Here is a 24,804-nt window from a genome sequence, read left to right on the forward strand (position 1 = left end):
GATGGGCCGGCTCTGGAGAACATATGTTCAAGCAGAGATAGCCACCCCCGTTACGCCGCCGCCGCAGGGGAGAGCAATGACGACCTTTCGGCGTACGGTCAAAGCCTCCCTTCAGAAACCCCTTTAACGGGGAACCCTGGTATCGCCGCCGCAAAGAGGAAGATGGACAAAAGGATTCCGCCCAAGGCCTGATACTGCCAAAGTTGTGACGTTTTGCTACAGGAAAGGCGAAACCTGCCAATGCAGGGAAATTCCTTTCCGGCCCTTTGACAGCGACCTTAACGTAGCAGCGCCCGCATACCTGTAAGAAAAGTTAACCTGCAAAACCTGTGAAGAAAAGTTAACCTGCAAAATAAGGCATTAACTGAGGGTGGGTAGGGTGGGAGAAGCTCTGGAGCCAAGTGAGGATTCCCAGGAAAGATCCTCCCTCTATTGTGTGGGCAGGTAATCCCTCCCCTACCTGGCCTGGTCTCCTTGGCAACGCTTCCCCCAGGTGGGATTGGACAACTGACTGGGGTAGGCGGAGACCTCCAGGTATCCCACCTGAGGGAAGGCAAAGCCAAGCCTATGCTGAATGGAGCCGCTCCAGATCCAGGGGCTGCGCGTGTCCACGCAAAGGTCACCCCCCGTTTTATGCGGGGAGCGGTCATTAACTAAAATAGTAACATAATGTAGTAATATAACACTTTGTCATTTTCTTGGAAAGGAAGTAAAGAGTTACAACTTGTTTGCTTGTTTGTATGTTCAGATATATAGCCCTCTTATCATATGGGCTTAAGATGGATAGTAATGTATTAGGTTTTAAAAGTTATATAATTAAATTCAGAGCAGCAGTGGGGAACTTCTGGCCTGCAGGCCTAATCCAGCCAGCCACATCCTTCAAGCTGCTCTGCCAGGCCTGTCCCAGAGCCTCACCCACCTATTAATCACCCCATGTGATTTTATGGCTTTTGGGGGGGGGGTTCGTTTTATGGCTTTTACCATTAGTCATCTTGCCATGACTAATGGATCATTTGGTGCATCTACCATGTTTTAATCATTAGATTGAAAACAAGCCCTTAAAGAGCTGGCAAAGTAATAATGTTATCTCTGATCTTAGCACTAAGCACCACAGCACAGCACTAAGATAAGAGAGATAAGCGCTAGAATGAGAGTGGTGGGAACATAGTGCTAAGATCTGGAGAGAAAATTCCTCTGGCAGAGAGATCTTTGTAGCCACCTGCAGACATGTGCTATAGTGGAGAAAGAGCTGGAAATGTGCTCTGTGCGTGTGTGTGCATTTTTCTTTTTTTAAGGATTCATTTTGTTTCGCCCTGCTCACCACTGGAATGTGGCCCGCATTGTCACAGATCGTGAAAATGATAGAGATCTTCATCAGGTTTTGCAATGGATAAAGCAGGCTGTAGCTCATGTTGCAGAATATGTCGGTCGTAGTTCATGCCACAATAAATGTGTTAAGGTTGTATGTGTGTGTGTTTAATGCAAAAGATCTCTTACAAGTAAATTTATCTTCTGTCTTGAAGTTGAGTCATGAGAAGAATTTCCAAACTATGTAATAAAGATGGTGGTGATTTATATTGTGTATCAGGGGGCCCTTTAATTTTCTCTCTCCACATGGTGTGATGTATTATGTGCCACAGCACTGATACTACTGTACCCTCCCTCATGCCAGTGCAGGTAGCCAAGCCTAGGCAAATCCCAGGCATATGTAAGAGACAGATATCATTCAGCTCACAGGCAGTGAATCTGTTATAGACTCACTCTGCGGCTCCTGGCTTTGGATTGTAATGTGTTGGTAGTTGCATAAAGTGGTATTGGGCTCTCATGCATTCTTTGAATTGTATGCCTGTGAGGTTGAGAAGAGGGTAACATAAATGCAGCACGTTCTCTTTGCGAATCGAAATCTAATTTGTTTACCTGCTTATTTCAGTTTTGTAATAGGTATTAGAGTCATGAAGCTAGTGGAAGAGTAATAAAACAGTAGTTAAAAAAAGGCTTTAGGAAACAGCAACAGGGAATAATTTGTTTACATGTCTTCTGATGCTGCAAAATGTCCCTGTTAATATTAAAACCTGTAATAAAAATGCAAATAGTGGTGTTTGCATATATTTTAACACTTTTGTTGATTTATTGAATGCATGCATTTTTACATTAAATACTAGACCTAATTTGAACACTTGCCTGCCTGCCTGCCTCTCTCAGTATAAGTATATATGTGTTTGTACACAAACATACCGGTACATACATACATACATACATACATAACATAAGTACTAAAGAGAAACTGTAGAAGGTGAAAAAAATAACATTAAGGGAAGCTTCCGTTTCAGTTAGTTGGGGAAGAGAGCTATATCATAGGAACTTAACCAATAAAACCCAGCAGTTTAATGCTTTATGCCAGATACGTAAAGTCCAGAGAAGAATGTTTGCTTCAGAGCTGACATTTCAGATTAGTAATTCCAGGGACAGGGCTGTATCTCACAATAAATGTGAAACATTCCCTGTCATCAGTCAAGATCACGAAGAGGCTGCGCTAGGGTTCAAATGTTAGCCAGTCTTCCATTTTAATAAATACTCAGATTAAATGTGCACTGTATGATGAAGTATGTAGGCTCCCACTCAAATGATGAGATTCACTTGGGAAAACAGCCAAATGTCTTCTGGTTCGCCTTCCACTTTGTTATGGCGAGAGAGAGATTGATTTTCAGAATAGGCTGACACTTTCCTTCATGTAGGCTTGCTGAATACCCCAGTCACTTGGCCCTTGAAAAGCTACTTTTCTTTGCTGTCTTGTACAACTTTGGTATCTCATACAAGCTTTGTGTACTTTTTGATGTTTTGAATGTTTATGGCTACTTTTGTTATGCTTGTCATTATGCATTTGTTAAATGTGTTGTAAGCCATCTTGAGCATGGTCTTAACTTTGGATAGGCAGCATACAAATAAAATAGTTGATTGACTGATTGATAATTTTAAAATGTATTGAGATTATTGCAGTACAGTGGTACCTTGGGTTAAGAACTTAATTCGTTCTGGAGGTCCGTTCTTAACCTGAAGCACCACTTTAGCTAACGGGGCCTCCTGCTGCTGCTGCACTGCCGCTGCACGATTTCTGTTCTCATCCTGAAGCAAAGTTCTTAACCCAAGGTACTATTTCTGGGTTAGTGGAGTCTGTAACCTGAAGCATCTGTAACCCAAGGTACCACTGTAGGTTTGTATAACAACTGTGCTTTGTTTGAAGCAGTGTTAGAAACTGAGATATGAAAGCTAGGAGCTAAATGGCACCTTAAACCTAGGTTAGGGGCAAAATTCCTTGTCGCAAAATGTGCCTAGAACAATGGGAGTTTCAGACACTGAAGTACAATGTCTCCGTCAGCTGCAAAGCTATGAATTTTCACATAGCAGCTTCTGGATCAGTCCATTGTTCCATAAAATGTTAGTTTATAGGAGAAAGAAAAACTGTACCAGGCAACTCACTAAGGACTTGTGCTCAGTAGGTTCCAGGATCTATGCCAGCCATGATCCCTAGCTAACAGGACCAGTGGTCAGGGATGATGGGAATTGTAGTCCAAAACAGTTGGAGGACCGAAGGTTGTCTATGCAATGTTGCTGAAAGCCGCGTACCTGTTGAAACAAGCCCCCGACCCAAAAGGAAAAGAGAGTGTTGGGGAAAGGGCACTTGCCTTCCGGAATAGCTCATATAACCAGAGGCAGCTTGAGATATTTTGCTGCCCATGAATACTGAACTGTATTAGTTTCTGAATCTTTTAACAATGTTGGTAGAGTAGTCGTTTGCTGCAGATCTAAAGGAATAGATGTTCTTTGGATGTTTATTGAGTGTGTTACCTTTAGCCTCCTACAGAACGAGCAAAACGGGGAGCCGGCATGCAGCCTGCCATACCACCATCAAAACGAGGAGCAGGAGATAGGTCTTCAGTTTATTACGCAGAACCCAAGAAGGCAAGTCGTGATGCTGAGGCTAATAAGCACCTGACATCTGATGATGGTAACACAAAATATTGTATCTGGTACCTAAGACCCCATAGTTAAATGCAGGCAGATTTGGTATTGATGTCCTGGTTTACATATTATGCTTATCTTTCTCCGATTGTAAAATGTACTGTATTTTTCGCCCTATAGGACACACTTTTTCCCCTCCAAAAATGAAGGGGAAATGTGTGTGCGTCCTATGGGGCGAATGCAGGCTTTCGCTGAAGCCTGGAGAGCGAGAGGCGTCGGTGCGCACCGACCCCTCTCGCTCTCCAGGCTTCAGGAACCTATCCCCAAGCCTTGCGAGCCCGGCGGGAGTTCCCGCAGGAGTTCCCGCGGGCTTGCAAGGCTTGCGGGCAGCAGCCTGCAGCCCAAAGTACGGGGTGCCCTCCGGAGGACACCCCTTGATTCGTGCAGGTGTCCGCAAGCCTTGCGTGCCCGGGGGGAGTTCCCGCGGGCTCTCAAGGCTTGCAGGCAGCAGCCTGCAGCCCGAAGCACGGGGTAACCTCCGGAGGACGCCCCGTGCTTCGGGCAGGTGTCCGCAAGCCTTACGTGCCCGGCGGGAGTTCCCGCAGGCTCGCGGGCAGCAGCCTGTTCTGTGGGCTGGGGGGGGGAAATAATTTTTTTTATTATTCATTTCCCCCTCAAAAAACGAGGTGCGTCCTATGGGCCAGTGCGCCCTATAGGGCGAAAAATACGATACATAGTCGCTTAAGCCAAAATACTTGTATTCAGTGTAACATGTGCACCAGAGAAACTAAGAGAAACTAAGCCTTAAAAAAAGAAGAAGCTTATTAAGAAGCAATTGCAAACCAATGCATATTTGCAGACATTACAGGTCTTTTTCAATGTTCTCAGTGAAAAAGTTTTTTAATTTACAATTACAGCATAATTTCCATATTCTTTTACTAGATAAAAGCTCAGTATGTAGTAACTGTTAATGTCTCTCTTATTTATAACACGACTCTTGCAACTTCGCATCATATCATCTTCTGCCTCCTTTTTATTATTACTTAATACAGAAGTAAAACATTTCAAAATGATGAAATTTATCAGACTGCTGTTATTCGAAAATATTTATTGTATACAAACATTGCCCTTAAAGAAGTAATTGCTTTTTAGCTACGCCTAAATATTGTTATAATTTATTTATGCTGGTAGTTTTCACAGTGTGGGGTAGATAGTGATTAATACAGATATATTTTAATCCTGTTTATTTTCAGGACGTGGGGTCTATAAAGCTCGTACACCCCCAGAAGAAATTAAAGAGGCTCAGCAAATACAAGAAGATAAAAATTTGCAAGTGGAAGTACCTGTTGACCAGGTAGATTTAAAGTACATTTCTTCCTTCTGAATGAATTGATTATAACACCTCTTTCTCTCTTCCATCTGCCTGTGCATAGAAACAAATATTGGGCATGATTGATTGGCCGCAATCCAGCAAATTTCAGTGCATTTAAATCCCATTGACTAGGATGGATGCAGACTGCCCTGTGTAAGGGCAGAAAGCAGTTCTGCATACACAAAAGGATGGTGACTGCAATTTTACCTTCTGGCTGCTTCCCCATCTACTATGTTGAATTCATCTCTCAAGGGTCCTCCAGCATCTAGTGTTGGGTTTTGGGTAGAGCAAGGGGCTGCAATGGGAAGGATGAAGAATAGAATAGGCCTGGTGATATGCAGAAGTGCCCTTTAAAGGTGAAGGGACCCCTGACCATTAGGTCCAGTCGTGGCCAACTCTGGGATTGCGGCGCTCATCTCGCTTTATTGGCCGAGGGAGCCGGCGTACAGCTTCTGGGTCATGTGGCCAGCATGACTAAGCCACTTCTGGCGAACCAGAGCAGTGCACGGAAACGCCGTTTACCTTCCCGCCGGAGCGATACCTATTTATCTACTTGCACTTTGACATGCTTTCGAACTGCTAGGTTGGCAGGAGCAGGGACCGAGCAACGGGAGCTCACCCCGTCACGGGGATTCGAACCGCCAACCTTCTGATCGGCAAGTCCTAGGCTCTGTGGTTTAACCCATAGCGCCACCTGCGTCCCCTTTAGAAGTGCCCTTTAGATTTCAGCTATTAGATTTCAGCTGTTAATTTCAATGGAAATCTTACGTATATACTTAAAGCTTATTGCAATTGGTAAGACAGAATTGCTCAAATCTGGCTAGATTGTAGTTCTGGATATTTGAATGTGTGTTTTTGTTTTCTGCCAAAAGTAGAGCACTATTTCCTGTTCTGTTAAACCATGTGTTTTCAGTCTTTCCAGATTCTGGAAGCACCTTTAGCCCCAACCTGAAATGTCAGGCGAAGTTTTAATTTTAAAATAAATAAATGTTTGTGTCCCTTTTTTCTCTTTCTGTATTTCCCCCTTCACTCACTGTCTTTCTCAGAACAGATCTGCACTGTGGATATACTGGTTTTAAAGTCAGTAAGGGACATGGGTGGCGCTGTGGTCTAAACCACTGAGCCTCTTGGGCTTGCCAATCAGAAGGTTGGCAGTTCGAATCTGAAGAGTGGGGTGAGCTCCCGTTGCTCTGTCCCAGCTTCTGCCAACCTAGCAGTTTGAAAGCACACCAGTGCAAGTAGATAAATAGGTACTGCTGCAGCAGGAAGGTAGACAGCATTTCCATGTGCTCTTGTTTCCATCACGGTGCCCCGCTGCACCAGAAGCGGTTTCGTCATGCTCACCACATGACCTGGAAAGCTGTCTGTGGACAAACGCCAGCTCCCTCGGCCTGAAAAGTGAGATGAACACTGCACCCCATAGTCGCCTTTGTCTGGACTTAACCATACAGGGGTCATTTACCTTTTACCTTTACCTTAAAAGTCATTCCTTCCTTTTAACAAAACTGGGAGATGGCACTTGTGTGTGCATCAAGAGGGAAGGAAGTAGAATTCCCTTCAAAAGATGTTTAACATCCCTGCTGTATAAACGTATACTTACCCCCAAACCACATATACTCAGTCCTTCTACTCTTCTTCTAAAAGGAAACTCAGATTTTATGATGCCACGGATGAAGCACTCCTTATGACCCACTTATTGAAAGCCAATGTACCATTACAGAGCAGGTGATGGAAGATGCCTTTGTGAAGCCACCATCTCATCCAAAGCCCTGCTGACTTACTGTGTCCAGGGCAGAAGAAGCATTCAGTTGTGAACTCTCACCTGTACTCTGAAGTGAAGCAGTCTAGTTAGAAGTTTACCACCTCATTTACCATTTGCAAAAACGGGACCTTAGGTTCACTTTACTGTTTGAGAGGACTTTATCCATTTCCAGGCTGTCGCATTAAAATAAAGGTAAAGGACAGTTAAGTCCAGTCGCAGACGACTCTGAGGTTGCCGCACTCATCTCGCTTTACAGGCCGAGGGAGCCAGCATTAATATTGTAACACCAGTTTAGGATGGCAAGCTTTCAGTAAGGCATAACTAGTTTGTTTTCAAGAGTGGGGAAATGGGAAACAAGTTGATTGCTTGATTTTTTTTTTCTGATTTGTGATAAAATTACATAAGAGCATTTTTGCTTTCTTTCCTTGTGTTCATGCAAATCTTTATTGGAATGCATCATACTCAAGGCTCCTGCTGAGGTTGTCCATGATGAAGACATTTATGCAAATTGGAGTACAGAAGAAGAGGTTAGTTTTGTTTTTGCAGTATTTGAGAACTTTTTTATACAGTTAAAGTGGAATCTTGATCCTGGGGTGTTCCTTGCCAGTTTTTACATCAGTCAAACAAATTAACTTCTTAACACCCAAAGCCATTCATATTGTGGCATTTGAGATGGGTTAGTATAGCACAGGAAACGGCATTAGTTCAGATCTGCTGAGATCAATACTTTTATTTAGAGGTGTAGTTGTATTATTTAACGTAGACAATAAAAACATTTGTAACTACTAAGTATGCTTTCATTGCAGGGAATGAAATAAGGGAATTCTCCTTTATGCAACTTTAATAATCAAACTTCTCCACCCCTAAGTACATATATAGCTGGAACGGCTGAGCTCCTGTCGCTGTCACTCAGAATTGTGTAAAGTTCCTAAGATATAATGTCCATTCTCATTATGACAGGCTGCAACTACATTTAGGTTTTGTTGGAGTCCTTTACTACCTGTTTGTAATATGTTTGTAAACACAATGTGTAAACACAAATATTAAGCCTTTGCTTAATTTTAAGTAACTGCCAGGCCATGATGTCCCGGCCATAAGCATTGCTAGCATACCATTCAGATGGTTAGAGGGCAAATAGGGTAAGAGCCCCATTTTGTTACAGTGCACTTTACAGTTAATTTGAAACTGAATTTGAGAGGGTAAGAGACCTGCTGGATTTTTTTGCGTGGCGGGGCACAATCTAGTGCTGTCCTCTGTTTTAAATGTGGCCATGCAAATGCCTCTAAGAAAGCTTACTTATATCTAGAGATTTCTTGATATAACCTTCCGGAAACAAACCTCCTCTTTCACTATTATGGAGGTTCCATTTTAAGCACATGCATAACTTACTTTTTGAGAATTTTGCTTCATTCTCCGTTACCTTTCGATTATTAAAGTACTTTTAAAAGTAGTACTTTAGTAGTAGTAGTACTTTGATAGTAGATGTAGCTAAGAAGCTTGTTCATAAAAAGAACCTGTATTAAAATAAAAATTTGTACTCACACAGGTTTTTTTTGGTGTGTGTGTGTGTGTGTGTGTGTGTGTGTATAAATTTATTTTGACAAACTAATCACCATAAATAAATAAGAATAAAAATGTGCACCCAACAACCGAGACCATTCCATTGTAACTATCCAACCTCCCAAAATTTCAACACCTCCTGCGATGGTTTGACCCCTTTCTGTTTTAACAGTACAAATTCTACAAACAACCTCCATATCTCCTCAAAATCATTTCTCCTGCATATTCCCTGTCTTATCTAAATGTCACATGTTAATTTATCATTAATAGCCATACCCCACACCTCTTTATACCATTATTCCCTTTTTATAATCTGTATATATTGTATAGTTTAGCAAAGTTGTACATTTTAGTTGTATGTTTAGATAACAGTAGAATGAAGGATTAATGATTGCTTGTGATTGTTATCATGTAGGCTGAAGAATATTATCAAGACGTGAAACCTGAGAAAAAGGTCTGTTTTAAATACCCAAATATTTCAGTGTATAGAAACTATGAAACAGCAAGAGCTGAAGTACTGAGTAGGGGAAATTGGGGTGCCCCCTTTCTTCACAACAAGCATTTGCTCAAGTGAATTAGTTTATCAATTCAGGAGGTACAAGACCATCTTTCATGTCTCCCCTACTGTACAGAAATGATGGAGCCCTTTATATAAAATATATATTTCTCCCATCTATTCAGGCTCAGATAATAACAAAATAGGAAAGTGCTTATAGTGTGGTCTGGTCATTTGTAATACTTATGTGGACTTAGGGGAAGCACTTGGGATAGAAATTGCTTAGGAGCACAGCTTCCTTACACTGATCTGAACTGAGCTCAGTATTCCCATTTATCTAAGCCACTGACTTTCTCTGTATTATATTTTGGACTTGGCTTGGGGCCTGACAGGGGTGAATAAAATATCATGGGGGGCCCAGGTAAGCCCGCCCCACATAACTGGTCACATGATGCAGTGCATCCACACCATTTCAATGGGAATACCCATCAACTTTGTGGGGGCACGACCCCCTCAAATATTTTATTGTGGGGGCTGAAGCCCCCACGGCCCTTAGAAGTTGGCTCCTATGGGGCCTGAGTTGTCCTTCAATTTCCCATTTCTCTTGTGGCCTCCCATATCATCTCTCACGCTGTTTTTCCAACCCTCCTGAACAAGAGTTTCTTGGGGCTGAAGGGGGAAGAAAAGTTTGGTGAAAATTGCCTCCTCCAGTGGCAGCATCCCTGAACAGAGTTCCGATCATGGGAACATGGGATCCAGTTCATTTATTTCCACCTTGGTCATGTGAGACAACACTAGTTACTCTACTAAGAGATGAGAAGGGATGGGAAATACTGGTTCATGCTGCTGAAATGGAATCACTTCAACATATCGGTGTAGTTAAGTACGCCACATTAATATCAGACTTAGAAAATTAAGCACATTGTTAAAGTTGAAAAATCATGAGTTCTTGGCTGAAAGACAGTGAAGAGCAGTGGGCAATATTGGTAAAATATGTTACAGATTTGCTCTGGAAGCAGTTATGAAGTATAAACTGCTAACATTAGATTAAACAAGCTGTGGGTTTTAATATATGCAAAGATTTATAGTAATAATTTAGTGCTATTGATTTCTTTAGCAATCAACTACCAGCAAAAGAGTTTTTTTTAATTAATAATGCCCGAACTGCCAATAAAGTGTATATTAAGTATTTTCTCCGCCAGTGAAATTTTGTAAAATCAAATACGCATTGATTTTATAATTGGCTTTCTTATGCATTGCTCACAAAATATATTTACGTTAATATCTCTTCTTACTTTCTTGATACTGTTTTGTGGCTATGGTTGAAGTATTTTAGAACTTCGCTTGAAAATAGGATTGATATTGACCGAACCAGAAGTATTAAATGCTGTCGAACAGGAATGCATTGGGGAGAATCCTCAGTGTTAATATTTTTGGTCCAGGGCTGCAACTTTGCAAACAGTGGGATTTATAGTAGAATCCTATGCTTATCTACTCAGAAATAAGCTCTGTTCAACGGAGCTTGTTTCCAGTGCCTAAGTAGATGGGTATAGCAGGCAGAGGCAAATTCGGCCCTCCAGATGTCTTGGGACTACAACTCCCATCATCCCTGACCACGGGTTCTGTTAGCTAGGGATGATGGGAGTTGTAGTCCCAAAACATCTGGAGGGCTGAGATTGCCTATGCCTGGTGTATAGCATAGCAGCCTTAGTAGTGTAAGTATGCAGAGAAAAAAAAAAGGAATTTAGCCAGTGTGTAGCAGGACTGCTGCCTATGGCTTTATCTGAATACTTTGCTTTATAACCATGGAAAATGATTAGAACTGTATTTATTATATCTGATGACTTTACGTCAGGAAAGGTTGATAAAAGGTGGATAAATGTGTTTTTACTCTGAAATGCAGTGTGTCCAGATATATCTGCTCCCAAATATTTTAGGGTAGGAGTTCTGGTACACATGACCAAAGGATTACTGGATTTATCCCCCATGTTAGCTCAAAACATGTCATTAATTTTAAAAGTTACTAGTTTGTCTGGAATTCAGGATGCCTCACACAATATTTTAAATGCTACTACGTTCAAAAAAAGTCAGTTCTCTCACGCACCCAAAGCTGAATTAGTCTCTTGCACCCCCGTTCAACAAATCTTCACTTCCTTTTATCACTCTATTCATTGGGCTTTGAAGAACGGAGTCTTAACTATTACATAACAAGCATACATTAGCAATTTGTCATTTTCTAGCAGAGAATGCCTCAGTGCTATAATAAATCTTACCAGTTTTTAACTGCAGGTGCACCTTGTTTAAGACATTACAAAAGTGGATTTATTACGGCAATTATTATGCTGGTGTCTATGAAATATACTAAAATTTCATAGGGATTTGAATTGCTAGATTGTTCTACCCTGTGGTGCAGTCTGTCACCTTTTATCACATTTGAATAAGTTGGACTTAAAATCTGTACCTTATGAATGACTGCTAGCCCATATCTATCTATCTATCTATCTATCTATCTATCTATCTATCTATCTATCTATCTATCTACAGCTACTCTTGCCTCACTCTGTCACGTGGTAACAATTGTCATGGCTTGAGCTGTGTGGAATTCTAAAGAAATTCCGTACAAAGTGCAGAATATGTTCCGCTTCCTCACCAAAACATCATCAGATGATTGAATTAATTGGTTACAGATGTCAGATGGTTTGATGTAGACGTTGAGTGTGTATCCTGAAATCAGCCGCCTGACTCCTGCTTGGTGGTTGAATAGGGCTGACCAGGCTTAAGGTTGTTCTTCAACACGCATCACCTCTGAGTGGCCCACAAGATCACTGGGAGGGAGTGCTAAGGACCGTCAGCCCCCGAGTTTGGCATCTGGACATGAAGCACCCCACAGGCCGCCTTAAGGGAATATCCCATGACAGCAAAGCGGGAGGTTGGGGGCAGCCAATGACTTTTCTATTCCAATGCCTTCTCTGCCAACTAGTTGTGGTGATTGTGATGAAGTAGTAGGCAAAACCTGCAGAGGTTAGTCTGCAAGAAGAATTCCTCCCTGGCCTCTTAATACAGTGACCAGTGTAGTCCATAGCAAGGTCCAGCAACAGCTTTAGGCGGCTCGTAAACCACAGAAATGGTAACCCTGGCAGTTGGCAGAGCCACAGAAACACTTCTGTGCCTCTTTGCCGTATCTCTGGAACTGGTAGTCAAAAGGTTTAGCTCTGAGCCTGACGGAACAAGTTTTGTGGTGAAGAAGCCAACCCACAGCTGCCCGTTCATTGTCCATTTCTTCGTCTCACTGTTTGGCTCGCAGCTGTGGTTCATAAAAGGAGAGCAGTTTCCTTTCTGGGTGGCATCTATTACCTCATCATTTTTTGAATGACATGAAATAATGATGGATATTCTTGCCTCGGGCATACTCCTTCACTCGGGCTTTGAACTCTTTGTGCTCGAGCGCTTCACCAGAGTATTCCTATACAAAGGTGTTGGAGGGTAGGTCTTTTGCTGCTCTCCACAACGCCCCCCCCAGCCTTTCTTTTCTGTCAGAATGACTTCAACATCTGCGTGTTTCTTCCTCTGAAACCACCGGTTGGAGCAGTACTCCCTACTGAGGCATCTTGAGGAACATTCTATCATGAGTAGACGGTTAAGACAGTCTTTTCCAAACGCCACCTCTCCTTGAGAAATGTGGAAGGAGAATAGGAAATCCAGCCTGCCTGACTGGCTGCCGAAGCCACGGCACTGCTGGCCTTATCAGGGAGTGGACCAGAAGGAAGAGGTTCTCCCTCCCCAGCCCCTCGGAGTGGCGTCCGCAGCCCCGACAGGCATGTTCCCCAGCAGTCAGTGCAACAAGAGGAGACAGAAGCGCCCTCTCCAGCCAACAGCTGGGCCCACAGCAGTTGCTTCCAGCAGGAATGAGCCTTTCTGCACACACACACATATATAATTAATATTGCTATTCCATACTGATGATTATACTGTATTGATGATCTAGAGTATTTTAGAACCTTAACTGATGTTGATTTTTGTTTCAGGAAAGAAAGGGCGTTTTCAAAAAAATGTTTGGATTCTTCTTCAAATCAAAGAAGAAAGGTATGTCATAAATTTATTTGCAATACAAATAAGAAATAGCAAATATACTCCATGGCTAATCTATTCTAGGGTACCATTATGTTGGGATTACAGTATTTCTTTTGTGTGTGTGTTTTTGAAAACCAACAATGTAAGAATTACCATGCTTGGCTAGATCTAATTCTGCCGAGCTCAGCATTCTTTCTGCTGACATTGGACAACCAGATATATGCTAAGCATAATTCTTCAAGCAAGACGTAGTTCCGCTAGTCCCCCTTTCTTGGTTACTCCCCATCATCTACAGAATTTGACTATTTCTTAATATGAAAATTATGCTCGTGGTTCTTAACATGAAACTGTTCTTAACCTGAGATACCACTTCAGCTAGTGGGGCATCCCGCTGCCACACAATTTCTGTTCTCATCCTGAAGCAAAGTTATTAACCAGAGGTACTATTTTTGGATTAGCGGAGTCTGTAACCTGAATCATCTGTAACCTGAAGTGTCTGTAACCCGAGGTACCACTGTACTAATGATTGTCACGACATTCTTTGGTAGTAGGCTCCACTGGTGAATGTGTGTGTGTGTGTGTGTGTGTGTGTGTGTGTAAAAACTAACCAACCCAAACCACCCTCCATTGTTTGCCCTAGATTCACTGCCTGTCAGTTTCATCAGAAATGTTTTGAAAGCAAATACTTTTACACTCTGCACATCATTCATGATTTATTAACCTCTGTCCTTAGGGCAGTTTTTGATGCCTCATAAAGGCAAACCCAGATCTGCCATTGAATTGCATGCTCAGCACAGCTACAGCCATTCATGATTTCCTGATAAGCATACATGCATTTGTCACTTTAACTCTTTAATTGTTTGCGTGGGTATTTCAAAACAGAGGTGCATCTAAAAGTGAATTGTGTGGTGTGGCCCTAAGTTGTCTTTTTCGAAAGTCAGACCAGCTGTTGAAACTAGTGATACTCAACATGTTTAGCTGCTGAGGCTAGAAACCTCAAAACAACACTCTCACTGTCATTGATCAGGAAGGAGACTTAAAATTTGGCCTCTGAATTTTCATGCACAACTATTTGCAGCTGGTATTTGGAGCTTGAAAATATGGTTCCCTTTGTGCTGAATTAGCACTAGCAAGGCTTCCACCAAATCATAAAACCCCGTAGCTGGTGGATCTTGGCTGTGGGCTTGTGCCTTAAATCTCACTGTTATTTTCCTTTCCTTTCCTCTCTTCATTTTTTGGCTGATAAATCAATATGCCTAGAATATACAGGCAACCCCCCTTTTACACGCATTTGATATGTGCACAATCGTGTGTACGTATATCGCGCCAAACCTGGAAGTGACCCAGAAACATCATAACAATACCAATGAGACATCACTAAAAGCTGGGCAGAGGTGGGATGGGATGTTTGCTCAATTTTTCACTTATACACGATTCCGCCAATGCATGCGGTACCTTGGAATGTACCGTATTTTTCGCCCCATAGGGCGCACCAGCCCATAGGGCGCACCTAGTTTTTTTTTGGGGGGGGGGAAATAAAGAAAAAAAATTCTTCTTCTTACACATGCATGCTATCTTTTTTGGTGAAGTTATATTCATTAACTGGCTTTTCATTGAAAAGCTGCTGTAGCTTCTGAACTACAAAAGCCTGAGAAATTCATTTGGGTAATGCTAGATGGCTAGAAGTCTACATTTTCAAAAAAGTCTTGGTTTTAAGTATATGGTCTAATGCAGTTTCTTTCCCCTTTGCGTGAGGTACCTTTGGTGTCTTTTTTGTGTGAGAGAAAGCTGTCATATATACTTGCAGGGGGAAACACATATATAAGAAGTCAGGCTGAATAATAATGCAGTTCACTGAAAGCAAATGGCTGAAAGGAAACTTAAAAACCCAAGGCTTAGTCTATCCTGGCAATGCATTCCCTTGATAGTATCACTGGAGACTCAGCCAGACCTCTGGCATTCCTTTTGCATTTTGTTACCTTGCTTCTGCCCTCCCTGAACAGTGGGGACAGAGGGAAGCACGAAGCCTTGGCCTGCAAGCACACAGCCATGGCACAGAGTACCACCACTGTAGAAGTTGAGTCACGGAAATTTGCTCACTGTCTCTATGTCCCGTCTTTGACATATGGTGATATTTCTTTGATTACCAAATTGCCTGGGTAAGAAGCAATGTTGTATATCCATTATCATATTCAGCTCCCGATGAGCTAGCCCATCAAATATGAAAGATGCATAGGTAAGATGTCAGGATTCCCATGACAAAGCATTGCGACTGTAAATGCTCGGTGGTTTTTAACCAGTTATTTGCTTCACCATCAGTCATGAATATACAACATGGTATCAACATGCATTGCATAGTGGTGAGCTTACAACCAGCAGCACATTGCTCAGCCAGCATTCTCCCTGCAAAAAGCTGTGCCAAACCAACAATAGTTATTGATGCATTAGGGCAGTGATGGCCAAACTTGGCCCTCCTGAAGTGAAGGACATGAGGCAGGAGTTGATAATGCAGGTGAGCTGCGCACAGGTGAGCTGCAAGCAAGCTGCTGGCCAGCTCTGTGGAGGCTCCTTTTATTGACACAATATGCAAACCCAGGCAGATACATTTTGGGCTTTACACATCTTCCAGTCCCGAGATCGTGGGGTAGTACAAAGCTATTCTGGCACGTGTTTCCACCGTGTCATTTCCCCATGTCATTTTCCACCGTGTCATTTTCAGTGTATAACGAAGGAGACAAAGATCTCAGAGACAAAGGTCACAGACAGGACACCACAAACCACTGAAACCGCAAAAGGTTAGACAGAGGGCAAGATGTTCAGACAGCTGCAGCTTTATTTGTGAGGGGGAGTGTGCCCCACACCCCAAGGTCACGTGTGCAGGCAGCTGAGGCTCCCTGCGGGCGGGGAGTGTGCTCCGCACCCAGCGATCATTCCTACACCCTCCAGCTGTTTTGGGACTACAATTCCCATCATCCCTGACCACTGGTCCTGTTAGCTAGGGATGATGGGAGTTATAGTCCTAAAACAGCTGGAGGACCAAGTTTGGCCATCACTGCATTAGGGCATCACCTCACAGGGAGACTGTGAGAATGCTACAATGCAGTGAGAAGACAATGTCAAAACTAACTGACTAGATAAATATAAAAAAATAGATAAACTGAAGTGTGAAACATGGGCAATGTTATTGCTGATTGGACAAATATACTCAAGGACTTCACTGACATCCTTTATTCAACAGCAGAGGGAAGCTGAGTCCATGTTACAACATTGTGTAATCCAGAACGTGCAACACTTGGCAATTCGAAGCTATGGGTCTAGTACCTGCACTACTGCAGAGATTACATCCTTGTGGAAAATATAGCATGTGTGATACATTTCTTATTATGGGACACTGTGGAGTGGATCAGCCGATATAGTTATCGCCTTACCATTCAAATGAACACATCTCAGAGCAGCAGTGGATTAGCTGTTGGATGCAACCACACCACCTGATGATGGATGATTTTGGAATGGATGTTATTCATTCATGTGCCAGTTTAGAAAATAGTCATGTGGTCTTTCAGGGGTGGTCTCTGACCTACGCTTGTGCCGTCTCAACACGCTCGATCACACTTCTCTGTGCCATTACAACTTTGCAAACCTTCATGCATGAAAGTTGCTTGTCTTACTGAATGCCTGGACTTGAAACTGCTGAAGATGAAGAGCATACGGCTGTTGGATTTCAGTGCCAGCAAGCAGCCATTGTGTCTCCTGGTCTTCCGAACTATAAATATGCCCAAGAGGTGGTATATCCTGTCTTAGCAAAAGAAACAAAAACCAGCAGAAGCTCTCCACTTGAGACATTGCTCTCCAGCCCATCCATTAGTTTCATACCAAAAAGAGTACCACGCTTAGAGAAATCCAAAGAGCTCAAACTATGCTCTGTTTGAGAGCAGTGGCACACTGGATAATTAGTTACCTATTTGTCATTTTTTCCTGGATGAATCTGGGCACCATTGCATAGTAGGGGCACTTGGAACTGGCTCAAGAAAGCTTTGTTTGATTCATCTAGAATTCCTAGAAAACCTCAATATTACAGGAGGACCAAGAACATCAGAAAGACTAATAGACCTTGCAGAACTGGTGGAACTAACAGGAAAAAATAGGAAACCAACATGACGGACTATTCATGGAAGGATGAATATCTGAAAAAGATAGCATACATGGATGAAATGGCTAGCAGGATTTGCAATACGAGCAGTGGAAGGAAAATGATAACATATGAAATAGAAGATATGTCTTAGGAGAAACTTGTATTAGAATGCAGTATGCAAATAGGATGGGATTAAGAACAGCATGCAGGGAAAGGTGGGAAGTCAAAGTTTAAAGAGAAATGTATAACAAATTTGAAATCTGGAATTTATATGTTAAAGATTTTAAAGTTTAATAAAAATTTGACACACACATAAAGAACATCAGTAGGGCTGCTGGGTAACATCAGTCCTTGATCATCATGACCTAGTGAGATGAGGGTTCCAGAACCTTGCATCACTGCACCACTTAGCTCTTACTTCCTCATTACCTGGACTCCATTTCATTTACAGTTACATTTTTTGTTCACAGGTGAGGAGACTTTATTAGCTGGAAGTGCTGAGTCTGTGGTAGGAACTGATAGCCACACAAGTAATGTCCGTGGCACCACTCAACCACCCCCTGTAGCTGAAGTGCCACAGAGTCCCTCTACCAGAATGAACAGTAAAGAAAATGAGGGAGATACAGACAGCATTAGTTCCCCAGAAATGGAGGGACAAGACGCACCAGCACAACTTGTACCTAAGAGGAGGGAGATGCAGGAAGAAGATGAACCATCACACCTTGTACCCAATGAGAAGACAGGACATAGTGATCAGCCAGAGGACCAAGCAGACTCTGTCAACATGCCAGAACAACAGCTGATGCAGAATGATGCAACTGGAGATGTAAAAGCCATCAGCCAGGATGGTGAGTTGCCACATACAGGGAGAATGCGCTGTGCTGTCTGCCAGAGCAGAAATGGGATGCCACTATGCATGTGCTACGACCTTGGTCCCACCCAACTCTACAACTCTATGATTCAGTGATTCTAACTGTTATTGACAACTTTCAAGTGAAGACTGTGCTCATTGGGGAAGTTGCTTTGTTCCCTCTCTCATGGGTTTTGTTTCAACCAAAACTTGCTGGAAACTCAGCTCCAGCACCTCTCAGGTGGGCGCCATTGCCATTATAAGAGAACAAGGGAGGTGTTCATGGTGAGCTCCAGCACATCTTTCTAGAAAAAAATGACACTGCTCTCACTGATGGCCAAATCAAACTATGGGAGTTGGCAAATCAGTCTGGTTCGGAGTTAGGAATTAGCATGCATTTGGAACTCTTGTCCCTTCCAGATACTTTGCCTCTTGTTAATGATGATAGTTAGTTTACACCAGACTTGCTTTCTCTGTACGGCTTTGCACAGCCACCTGTAGAGCAAACTTGAAGGAGCTTTAAGAGTATGCTTGGGGTGCCAGCCAGATTGGGTACCTAGCTAGCACTCTGGACTTCTGACTAATAATGGTACACAACAGCTTCTCCCCTCTTATTTCGTTTTTTGCTTCTAGTGTGTCGAATTGAATACGGGTATAATAAATAGATCAGCTCAGAATATATTGTAGTGCATAACGTTTACTTTTCTGAGTAAAAGTCTCTATTTTCTTCCTCCTGCTCCCTACCCCAAAAATTCATTGCATTCCTTGAAATATCTCTAGTGTTGGTAATCAGCGCGTTTGGTCTGCTGGCTTAGGCAGAGATGCTAAAATACCCCCAAAATTCATTGCATTCCTTGAAATATCTCTAGTGTTGGTAATCAGCGCGTTTGGTCTGCTGGCTTAGGCAGAGATGCTAAAATACCCTAAAGTTAATTTTGTAATTCACGAAGCCTCACTATGTTAGAATCTGTGTAATAATGACAACAGCCTATTTACTCTTCCTCTCACACATAGTTTTCATTTCTTGGTTGATTAACTTTAGGTAGATAACTGAGTATTATGAATGTAATGAGAAGAAGAAAAAATCCATTGTGCTTTCAATTACTTCCAATAGTGAAAAGGTATAATTATAGAAGCTAGGAGGGTAAGTCCTCTGTATTATTTTGTTTATATTGCAGATGAAGCTGCAGTACTGTGTTTTCCATTAGAGCGGCCTAACGCTTTCCATCAGAACATCCTATTTTCATTTCCGTCACCATGTTGTAGAAGCATTTCAGGTCTGCCTCAGGCTGCAAACTTCAGCAATAATGATTATGTCATTTCCAGGAATGTGATTATGCGTAAAAAACCCCAAACCTTCCTCCTGATAGGCATATGCCTTCTTTCACTGAGCTCTCACGCTTCCACCCATTGGATCATGGATTTATTATTTATTTCATCTCACTTTCTAGCTTCTGCCATCCCCAGGCCTTGGGGCAAATCACAGCTAAATAAAAAGAAAAGAAAGCTTTGCCACACCCAGGGTGTTGTGCGCAGATGTTTCCAAGGCTGCATTCTGTGTGTACTTCAAAGTCCACTTAAAAGGCATGGGGCTTAACTACAAATTACATATACTTATACACTAGCATGCAAGTTTGCTAATTTTTAAGCATAGATGGGAGAGGGTATCGACCGTTCTTGCTTATGTGTGCTGCTATAATGATTTTGATTATGGGATTACATTTCCCCCTCTAAGGGATCACAGAGATGTTCTGCAAAAAAGGTATTAACAATAATCTGGGAATGAATTAGCATTTTATAATGAATGAGCTGTCAGTTGAAGGATTCTGCCTCATTTGTTGAACATGCTGGAAGGTGTGTAGCAGATGAAATAGGAGACCGCATGGGCCGACGGGTAGTGGCTGTTTGTAGGTTAGAGATGTGAACGGAATAATGTAGTACTGTATTAAAATCCCCAGTCCCATTGACAACCAACCTACAGAGACCTAGGTTGTTCAGTCATGAATTTCTAGGTAGAAGTAGACTTCTTTAAAAAAACAACAACTGAAAATCAGTGCCCTGCTATGGCATGTAACACAACTTATCCCATGTATTGATATTGTTATGCTGTTTTTCTCTGCCAAAAAATGGCCAGTGATTGGAATCAAGGAAATCCACAGTGTTGTCAGGGCGTAGGGTAATTTTTACTAGGCATTGCATGAAGCTGACATCACACTGTAGACACACTGTTAACAGGATCATTAATTCTCTTGTCTCTGGTGATCTTGAGTCAGCAGCTGTCTCCCAACCAAAATTATCCTCACAACAATCCTAAGAGTTAAAATTGATTAACACACCATCTACACCACCATTAGGTTGTCTGGAGCAAAGGCAGAATACAAAGGAACAAATCAATAACTCAATTTCTAATTTTAACTGATATTTATTTGCATTGTATTGAGTTCCTTGAACACCACTTAGAGACGACTATAATTAAGTAGTATATAAATTGTTTAAATAATAAAAGAATTAAAAATATTGCTAAGCTTGAGTACAACAGGGAAATTTATTTAATTCAGCTTTTCCTTGTTTCTTCCTCACGTCCTCCTGGATGCCTAAATATAATGTGGGACTTTCCCCCCCTGAAGTTTTGTTTACAACTAGACATGTAAAGTCGGGGGAAGGAGGTATTTTTTGTCCGCCATTTTTCAAAATATTCATCCAAAATATTTTCTCACGGAATGAGTGAAATGATTCGTAACGTAAGACTCTACCCATTCCAAATCTATAGTATTAAAGGATGAGAATTGCTGTGTAGATATATACAATAGTTAAATCCAAATGCTTTTGTCTACCCAGAGGGTTATTTTTGTGAGAGGAGCATATAGGGCAGCGGTTCTCAATCTGTGAGTCACCAGATGTTGTTGGACTACAACTCCCATCACCCCTGAGCTCTGGCCTTGCTAGCTAGGGGTGATGGGAGTTGTAGTTCAACAACATCTGGGGACCCACAGGTTGAGAAAGGCTGAAATAGGGCCTTCGTTTTCTTGTGAATTACTACTTTCCTTCTTCTGGTGGCCTTTGATCTACTTTGTAAGTACTGTCTTACATTTCTTGCCCTTTTGATCTGTCCCCTCTTCTTGGGATGGTAACCCAAGCAAGGGAAGGTCAGAAGTTCCTTGGAGATGAATGTGTGTCAGTTCAGGACCACAGACAGTGCTCTTAACAGCTGAGGCCACATTGCATCAGCAAGGCCTTGAAGTAACTGGCTGAGTTTTACAGCAGGGCTGGGTAGATACTGACCGGAGCCCTTCCCCAATGATGACTCCTGGCCAGTTAGATGGGCTGATGTCTTATGCAGCCATTAGCTACTTCAAGGTAATGGGGTTTTAACCTCTGTGGAAGTCTCATCAGGGCTCCCTTGATCCTTCAAGGAGACTGTGGGTGTTTAATCATTTAGTCGTGTCCGACTCTTTGTGACCCCATGGACCAGAGCTGCCAGGCACTCCTGTCTTCCACTGCCTCCTGCAGTTTGGTCAAACTCATGCTGGTAGCTTCGAGAACACTATCCAGCCATCTCGTCCTCTGCTGTCCCCTTCTCCTTGTGCCCTCCATCTTTCCCAACATCAGGGTCTTTTCCAGGGAGTCTTCTCTTCTCATGAGGTGGCCAAAGTATTGGAGCCTCAGCTTCAGGATCTGTCCTTCCAGTGATGTCAAACTCTGCACTGTAAAGCTTCCTAGCCAACCAGCAGTACATGGACGGAGAGGGGTGGGAGCATGCAGGACTGGGCAAAAGCAGCTGGCCTCCCAGTGCTCTCACCACAGCCACATGGAGAAAGAAGGTGTCCAGTGGGAGAAAAAGAGGAGTTTAGAGTGAGGTACTAGTTGGGAGTTTGGGAATGGAGGTATAGCAGTAATAGGAATGCTGTACAAGAGTGGTCAGGAGAGTCTGGGACAACAGTTCTAACATTAGAGGAAAGATGGGTAAGAAAGGTAGGGAAGACAGGCTAAGGAATCCTAACACCAATGTGGTATTTATGCTGTACAGAGGGTCACAGTGATGATGAGGGTCTCTGAAGTCTCAAGTCAGTGGTAGGAACTAACTGGCACTACTCTGAAGCAAGGGTGTGGCTTGGAGTCTGAGAACTTTCCATTCATGTAAGGCTGTTTATGCCCCCCACCCTGCCCAGTTGTACTTACAAGCTACATACATAAAGTGGATATTGGCTGTAAAAAGTTTCCAAAGAAACTCGCAAAGTCTGGTGCTGTTCTCATAGAAAAAAATATAGTTTTGGATGGTAGCAAGCAAGGCTCCTATTGCCTGAAACCAACTGAAGGCGTATGCACCTTTTACTTATAGAGTTACTTGTGTTGTGAAATAATCTTCATGTTAATTTATTGCATTTACAGTTATCGAGAAATACAGTTTAGTCAATACTCGGAAGCACCGAGTTCAGAGGAGAGACACTGTTAACTGCAAGACCAATGTGAAGCTGGCTTTCATATTTGAATAAACACTTATCTAATTTTTAGATCAAAATGAAGAAGCAAACGAAGATTCAAGAAAATTAGATACAAAAAAACCGTCTTACGATAAGAAAAACGAAGATTTTGATGCATATGATTACAACTGAGGGGGCTATTTTGAACACCTTGCCATCTGTTACAAAGGTACAGTATATACTCATTGTGTCTCACACACAATTTGTAGGAATTTCCTACATTTCAGTTACTAAATCTAACTTTTAACTATAGATACAGATATTGCTTAATTATTGTTAGTGATTTAGTATAAAGATGTAGGGAATGGCCCATAGAACTGATTTTCATAAGTGTTTTCTTATTCTTAAAACAATTATGGGTGTATTTTAAGATGGCACTAGTCTAGCCCTAGTCACTGAAACATTGTCATTTGTATTTTAAGTACTGAGGGTGCACTGTATGGCAGTTAAATCTGTATGAAATATGACAGTAAAATATGAATTAGTAGCGGTGTTTTGTGTAATGCCATTTTTCCCCTTTTTTTAAGGATTTTAATGTTGGAGCTCATGAAACATCTTGTTTATCACTGGAGGTACCATCACTATCATTTAAATATATTTAAAGAGTGCCATCTTTCCAGCACAAATAGAAATGTAAACTTTAATTATGGGTTATGTTTTCCTTATTTGTTGGTGAATATATACTGCTCCCCATTAAGGTATGGTGAGAATGAAGGTCTTAAAATATATAGCAAAACTGCAGCATGCAGTGATTTTCACTATCCAAGTTGTTGACGATTAATTCTTTTTATAATTTCCTGATGAATTATTTTTTTCTGTCTGCCTAATCAGCTGTCCTGCTGTGAAATATAATTGCACTTGCACGAAAATTACCATCTCATGAGATGAACGAGTTTGATGATTAAATTTGGTAGAATGAAGTAATAACATTCAAACACTAAAGTAGAATGGCATGCTGATCCCTTTGCCGCAGTTTGATGGCATTTCTAAAAGAACAGAATATGTTTTAGGAACAATTCAGTTTGACTCACAACAGAGCAGAGAAATTTTAAAGTAAGCCACAATCTCTTGGAAAACGAAAGAACTTCACCTCTGTTAAATTAAAAAATACCAGCCTTGATTTGTGGTCATCCAAATATAGCTCACCAAGGGTGTTTGTTTTTTTAAAAAAAACCAAAACCAAAATCTCTCAAGTCTGATAACAAAACATATTTGCTGGTATATGCAATTACTAAACTGCATCTGAAGTACAGTAGCAGCCTGGCATTCGTATCAGTAGGAGACAGACTTCTGTTCAAATAACGTGAATTATCTGTTGTTTTATCCACAGAGAGCAGATACAGTTTTCTACCCATATTTTCCCGAATGATAAGCCCTAGTGTTTTTTCTCCTTGTCATTTTTTAACGAAGTTCATTATTTTTGAACTTGTAGCTCTCTCCCCCCCCTCCACAAATGAAATACAAATATTTGATGCAGAGCTAGCCAAATCCTAGATGAGAAACAACAGGCTCAAGACTACAGATGTGAACAGCTTTTGAAACTATTTATTTCTCAAGCTTGTCTGTCAAAATGTCCTTGGTATCTACAGAATAAAGCGAGTGGCCACCATGTTTCATTAGATAATGCCTAGGAGACAGAGCCAGACTCAATACTTCACACAATCTAGCTCTTTCTTGCTGATTATTCCCCCTGAAAGGAGAATATCTAAGAGCAGTGCCAGAAGGAAGGAGGGTGAGACAAGCTAGTAGCTGCTCTTTTTACTTGGAGGGCATCATTTTCACATAAAAATTGTGACTGAATCAGGAATAAGACTGCTGCGGTCCCAAGATGCTTCTTACTTTTCTAGTTAACTCCATCAGAATCGAGTAGACTTCAGGGAAAACGTGTGGGTGGGTGGTTTGCATACCCAGGAGATGGGTTACTCAGGAGTGCCTTTTAACAGATTTAGGTGTAGGACATCCAGAGCCATTCCTATGCCGAGATAGTTTGGCTGTTTTGGGCCCTCGCAGTAGTAACTCCAAGTTTGAAACCAGTTACCAGCAAAATTTAGACAGGCGCCTAACATAGTGTTGTTTAGGTACCTATGAAACACACTTTTGTTTCAGAAGGCATTTTCCGT

At 41.9% G+C, this 24,804-nt stretch overlaps 1 protein-coding gene across 6 annotated transcripts in view; it reads left to right on the top strand.

The window, feature by feature from the left end:
- Positions 1-24,804, top strand: part of DCDC2C (doublecortin domain containing 2C) — a 60,509-nt gene that overhangs the window by 25,254 nt on the left and 10,451 nt on the right. For 3 of the 6 annotated variants that reach the window (XR_013984097.1, XR_013984098.1, XR_013984099.1), the window contains exons 7-14: positions 3,853-4,006; positions 5,214-5,314; positions 7,562-7,621; positions 9,070-9,108; positions 13,176-13,233; positions 17,824-18,201; positions 22,716-22,853; positions 23,212-23,256. Coding sequence is in view for 3 of the 6 variants with exons in the window: in XM_080999170.1 (XP_080855296.1) it covers positions 3,853-4,006; positions 5,214-5,314; positions 7,562-7,621; positions 9,070-9,108; positions 13,176-13,233; positions 17,824-18,201; positions 22,716-22,816 (891 nt within the window). In the remaining 3 variants the exon portion in view is untranslated. Of the gene's footprint in view, positions 1-3,852; positions 4,007-5,213; positions 5,315-7,561; positions 7,622-9,069; positions 9,109-13,175; positions 13,234-17,823; positions 18,202-22,715; positions 22,854-23,211; positions 23,329-24,804 lie in introns of those variants that run through there. The other 3 variants (XM_080999170.1, XM_080999171.1, XM_080999172.1) reach the window with 3 other exon arrangements.

The sequence above is a fragment of the Podarcis pityusensis genome (assembly GCF_964106645.2).
Source record: "Podarcis pityusensis genome assembly, chromosome: 3".
Lineage (NCBI taxonomy): Eukaryota > Metazoa > Chordata > Lepidosauria > Squamata > Lacertidae > Podarcis > Podarcis pityusensis.